Consider the following 6,000-nt stretch of genomic DNA (forward strand, 5'->3'; position numbering starts at 1 on the left):
TTGTGGCGAGTTAAAGTAGCAGCAATCCACTGGTAAAAGTTCCCAGAGAGCACTGTCCTCACTGGCACTCAACCATGTTTCAGTGATGCACAGTAAATCCAGATTATGGGATCCCAAAAAATAAAGTCTTATTCACCAGGGATCTGGTGTACACCAGACCAACACTGGCAGGAACTTGAGCTGGTGCATTGGTTGCTTCAAGTTGGGGACAACGGAGCAGTGGTCTCAGGTTCTGGACGTTTCCCCGCCCCAGAGTGGGCAGGGGTCATGGGTCTGAAGAGCCTCTTTTTTTTTTTTTTGGCAAAACTGACCAAAGATACCAGGCAAGGATCAACAGGATAAGGAAAACAACGATGCACAAATTCTCTCAGGAATAGTTCATTTGATGGCCGATAACCATGCTTCAAGGTGAGCTTAACTTTTTACCATCCATCTGCTTCATTTTCAATAGCGATGGTAGCACTTTCACCATGAGAGTAGCGTGGGAACCCAGATCTGGTGAGTTTGAATTCCTGACAGAAGTGGAGGCAAGGTTTGATGTTCATCATTATTAAATACAACTAGGTTATAGCAAGGAGGTTGAAGATTCAGCGATGTTTGACAATAATGCACCAGTAAAGAATCGTTTTTTTTGTATGATCAAATTTAAAAGCAGCTCTAACACAAATCAAACACAGAAATAAGAGCTGCCAAACACACTGGCGCCATCTTGGATTAGATGCTTGCAATACATTCCAAAAAAGACTGGGAAAGTTGAGAAATGCCCATAAAACACCTGCTTGGAACATTCCACAGGTTAACAGGTTAAATGGAAACAAAAGAGTGTCATGACTGGGAGCATCCCCAGAAGGCTCAGTCGTTCACAAGAAATGATGGGGAGAGGTTCACCACTTTGTGAAAAACTCTGTGATCAAATAGTCTAACAGTTTCAGAACGTTTCTCAAGGTACAAATGCTAGGAATTTAGGGGTTTCATCATCTACAGTCCATAATATCAAAAGATTCAGAGAAATCTCTGCACATAAGGCCAAAAGCCAACATTGAATGCGCATGACCATTAATCCCTGAGGAGGCACTGCATTAAAAACCAACATCATTCTGTAACAGATATTACCAGGTGGACTCTGGAACATTTAAAAAAACCATTGTCAGTTATCACATTGCTACATCTACAAGTGCAAATTAAAACTACCATGCCAAAAGAAAGCCATATCAACAACACCCAGAATCGCCGCCGGCTTCTCCAGGCCCGAGATCATCTGAGAAGGAATGACACAAAGAGGAAAAGTGTGCCGTGGTCTGATGAGTCCACATTTCAAATGGTTTTTGGAAATCATGGACATTGTGTCCACTGGGCCAAAAAGAAAAAGGACTATCCGGATTGTTATTAGCTCAAAGTTTAAAAGCCAACATCTGTGATGGTATGGGGGTGTGTTATTGCCCATGGCTTGGGTAACTGGCACATCTGTGAAGGCACCATTAATGCTGAAAGGTGTACAGGTCCTTCTCAAAACATTAGCATATTGTGATAAAGTTCATTATTTTCCATAATGTAATGATGAAAATTTAACATATATATATTTTTTAGATTCATTGCACACTAACTGAAATATTTCAGGTCTTTCATTGTCTTAATAAGGATGATTTTGGCATACAGCTCATGAAAACCCAAAATTTATATCTCACAAAATTTGCATATCATTAAAAGGGTCTCTAAACGAGCTATGAACCTAATCATCTGAATCAACGAGTTAACTCTAAATACCTGCAAAAGATTCCTGAGGCCTTTAAAACTCCCAGCCTGGTTCATCACTCCAAACCCCAATCATGGGTAAGACTGCCGACCTGACTGCTGTCCAGAAGGCCACTATTGACACCCTCAAGCAAGAGGGTAAGACACAGAAAGAAATTTCTGAACGAATAGGCTGTTCCCAGAGTGCTGTATCAAGGCACCTCAGTGGGAAGTCTGTGGGTGGCCGGACCCTGAGGAAGATTGTGGAGAAGGGCCGATTCCAGACCTTGGGGACCTGCGGAAGCAGTGGACTGAGTCTGGAGTAGAAACATCCAGAGCCACCGTGCACAGGCGTGTGCAGGAAATGGGCTACAGGTGCCGCATTCCCCAGGTCAAGCCACTTTTGAACCAGAAACAGCTGCAGAAGCGCCTGACCTGGGCTACAGAGAAGCTGCACTGGACTGTTGCTCAGTGGTCCAAAGTACTTTTTTCGGATGAAAGCAAATTCTGCATGTCATTCGGAAATCAAGGTGCCAGAGTCTGGAGGAAGACTGGGGAGAAGGAAATGCCAAAATGCCAGACGTCCAGTGTCAAGTACCCACAGTCAGTGATGGTCTGGGGTGCCGTGTCAGCTGCTGGTGTTGGTCCACTGTGTTTTATCAAGGGCAGGGTCAATGCAGCTAGCTATCAGGAGATTTTGGAGCACTTCATGCTTCCATCTGCTGAAAAGCTTTATGGAGATGAAGATTTCATTTTTCAGCACGATCTGGCACCTGCTCACAGTGCCAAAACCACTGGTAAATGGTTTACTGACCATGGTATCACTGTGCTCAATTGGCCAGCCAACTCTCCTGACCTGAACCCCATAGAGAATCTGTGGGATATTGTGAAGAGAACGTTGAGAGACTCAAGACCCAACACTTTGGATGAGCTAAAGGCCGCTATCAAAGCATCCTGGGCCTCCATAAGACCTCAGCAGTGCCACAGGCTGATTGCCTCCATGCCACGCCGCATTGAAGCAGTCATTTCTGCAAAAGGATTCCCGACCAAGTATTGAGTGCATAACTGTACATGATTATTTGAAGGTTGACATTTTTTGTATTAAAAACACTTTTCTTTTATTGGTCGGATGAAATATGCATATCCATACATACAGTACTCTCTACTCCTAGGTCCAGGCGCCAATACCCTATAGGGGCAACTAGCCCAATCCCAGAACCAGGAGGTGGTCCACTTCCCTCCGGGGGTGGAGACAGGCGGACCGCCCCACCACCTGAACCTGGTCCGGGCTAGCCCGGGCTCGTGTCTGAACCTGAGTGACCATGGCCTGGACCCCTGTACCCAATGACCCCCATCTTCATCCGGAGAGGGGGCCATGTACAAAAGAGGGGTCTACATGGTCCAAACTAGCCCGCCAACCAGAGCTGCCACAGAATAAAATAGTCACAACCCCCCAATAAATTCCGACCCACCCCCAATGAACCCCAACATGAATTTCCCCACAGGGCCACCCCTAACCAGGACACAGATATTGAACACATGCACCATGAATCCCTCCCCAACCCCCACCCCCCCACAGGTGAACTTCATCCCCAAAAAGCCGACGAGGCAACACCCACACAGCGCAAGCTCCACACACAGCCCAAGCACCCTTACCACGTCCTGCCCCCACCACACAGCGTGCCGCGATGCCAAGGCAAGGGCCTCGCGCAACGCTACCCTAGCCCCCGCCCACAGGCGCAACAGGGTAAACACCATCAAGCACCGAGCCCACAGCAGAACCCCCGACCCCACTCCAAGATGGGACAAACTCACTCGGTAAGAGGTCCCCGGCCAGCGGCAAGAACTCGGGGCCGGCGTCCGGGGCCTGCAACCACACAGACACATCACATCACTGCCACTGCAACGATAGCCCAGTGAGAAACATTACCCAGCTCAGCTCTACCACCGCCGCTCAGCCGATCCAAATGACAGTGAATTCTAGCTTTTCTGAAACGTGTTGCAAGCATCAAATTAAAAAAATTGTGAATATTTGCAACAACAACAAAAAACAACAAAGTTTATCAGTTTGAAAATTAAATAGCTTGTCTTTGTAGTGTATTCTATCACTGTGTTCTGTTTTTATTTACATTTTACACAAAATTGGGGTTGTAAAAATTTAATGAATTGGATTAGAACTGAACCACACAAACCTCTCTTTAAAACTCACTGTTTTGAGTTGAATTGTGTTTGAATGATCTGTATTCAGTTGAATTAATTTGGATCCTATATATCTGGATGTAAACTGAAACAGCTTTTCTGTAATAAGAATTTTTAAAAAATTTTATTCTAAATTCTCCCCTAACCTCTACATATGTTAGCCTTGGAAATCTCTTCTTTTTTAAATGTGTTGCCTGTTACATCGAACAAACTCACCTCACTGCTCACATAAGACAAAGAGAGTTGACCCATTTTCTCCAAATAGAATGACACAAAAGCCCAGAATACGCCACCATCAGACAGGAAAAACTCGACTTTGTTATTCCAGGAAGCTGCAACATTCAATGCTTTTCTGAGCCCATAAATGCATGACATCACTGCCTAATCCATCTGCATCCCATCCTATTAGTGTTATGTCATCTACATGCAGCCAGTGAGCCTCAGTGATCCAACTGTCTAAATAAAGGCACGGAAACCTTAGCAAGACTTCCCAAAAGAGAGACACATTCAGTTACAGAGCCTTTCTTAGTATTCACCAAAAGCTTCATCTATTTTAAAAGGATTTTAAACAAAACACAAAGTTGTAGAAAATGTATACAGGATTTTCTTTATTTTTAAACATAAAAATGTGAAAACTGTGATATGCATTTTTAATTACCTAACTAAATAAATAAAAACAACTCATAGCATCCTGAATACATCATCCCAGCTGTGGATCTAGTGGTGGTTGCACTTTCTGTAAATAACTGACTCATGCATAATTTATTTGTCTATAATAATTATTTTCACCATTTCACAGAGAGGCAGGGTGATGACTCTCCTAATGTTTGGGAGTTTGATATGAAAAGTTAATTTTTAACTAAATGACTCCAGCTTTAAATATGTTTTTCATTGATTAAAACACTGTAAATGATATATCTGTCCAAAGAAATTGCATGTACTTGTGAAACAGGATTAATATATCCCCACATTAAAAACAAAGAGCACCAACTATGGGTATAATACATGGAAAACAAAAGGAACATCTCCAGAAAATGACTTTCAGTTAACGCAAGGTCCTAACGCTTTGTGTTTCATCAGGCGCATTAAAGCCTGCAAACTCAGGAGGATTAATTGCCTTAATGAGCTTATAGGCATAGAAAAGAAAAAGCCAGAGACATCCCTGCAATGACACTGCCTGGTGAATTTTATTGTGTAGAGGAAAAGGAAGGGGGGGAAAGTAGGTTAAGAGGAAGAGAAGATGAAGGCGGAAGAGCTGAAAAATTAAATGCAAAGCTGTTGGGTCTTTGAGGGGAGGATTAGTCTCGAGTCTTTGCACATTCACAGATGAATATTAATGCAGTTTAAGTCCAGGATATCTCGAGAATTATTATAGGCATGTATAGATTAATATAGAAACACCTCAACATTTACTGTATTACTGTTTATTGTTGATATGACTTCAGTCAGCGGCAGATCTTTGCAGTAGTCTCTTCAGCCTTGTTTGGATGTGTTAACATAGATTTCTGTCACTGATTTGTCCACATACATTCGTTTTCATGTGAAACCTCTTGCAGGTTGTTGTAATACATATTATTACAGCCTATTTACTTTCAATTTTCCAAGTTTCTGTTGGCTAAAGAAAAAAAGCAACTTTTCTGGATAGTATTTTACAGTCTCCTCTTGCTATGATGTTAATAAGTAAATTCAAATTTATTCAGAAATTGGGCACAGTATATGACAGAATGCTCCTTTAATGTGGGCAAGACAATGACATATTAGTGGTTTGACATTTGTGACTCATGTAATAACAAAAGTAGTTTGTCGTGTAAATATATTAAACTGGATGTACAAACCTTTGACTTTCTGCACCACATTAATTCAAAAATGTCTTCAACTTGGTTCTTTTTTATAGGAAGTTTACTTGGAGAAAATTGCACACAATGTATACATGCTTTTAAGGCCAAACTAAAAAAATAAAACTTGCCCTTTATAGAAGTATTGCAAGAAATTAGTTATTGTGAAAATAAAGCCATATTAAATCCAAATGTTCAGTTTGCCACAAGCTATGTATGAAACACAGGAAATGTT

At 42.1% G+C, this 6,000-nt stretch overlaps 1 protein-coding gene across 5 annotated transcripts in view; it reads right to left on the reverse strand.

The window, feature by feature from the left end:
- LOC124879587 overlaps nt 1-4,286 on the reverse strand; it is a 36,979-nt gene extending 32,693 nt beyond the window's left edge. For 2 of the 5 annotated variants that reach the window (XM_047384269.1, XM_047384268.1), the window contains exons 1-2: nt 4,147-4,286; nt 3,547-3,598 (exon numbers count right to left, since the gene is read on the reverse strand). In XM_047384269.1, coding sequence (XP_047240225.1) covers nt 3,547-3,598; nt 4,147-4,182 — 88 coding nt within the window. In that variant the 5' untranslated portion in view covers nt 4,183-4,286. The remainder of the gene's footprint in view (nt 1-3,546; nt 3,599-4,146) is intronic. The other 3 variants (XR_007041055.1, XR_007041054.1, XM_047384267.1) reach the window with 2 other exon arrangements.
- Between the last annotated feature and the right edge of the window lie 1,714 nt (nt 4,287-6,000).

The sequence above is a fragment of the Girardinichthys multiradiatus genome, chromosome 13 (assembly GCF_021462225.1).
Source record: "Girardinichthys multiradiatus isolate DD_20200921_A chromosome 13, DD_fGirMul_XY1, whole genome shotgun sequence".
Lineage (NCBI taxonomy): Eukaryota > Metazoa > Chordata > Actinopteri > Cyprinodontiformes > Goodeidae > Girardinichthys > Girardinichthys multiradiatus.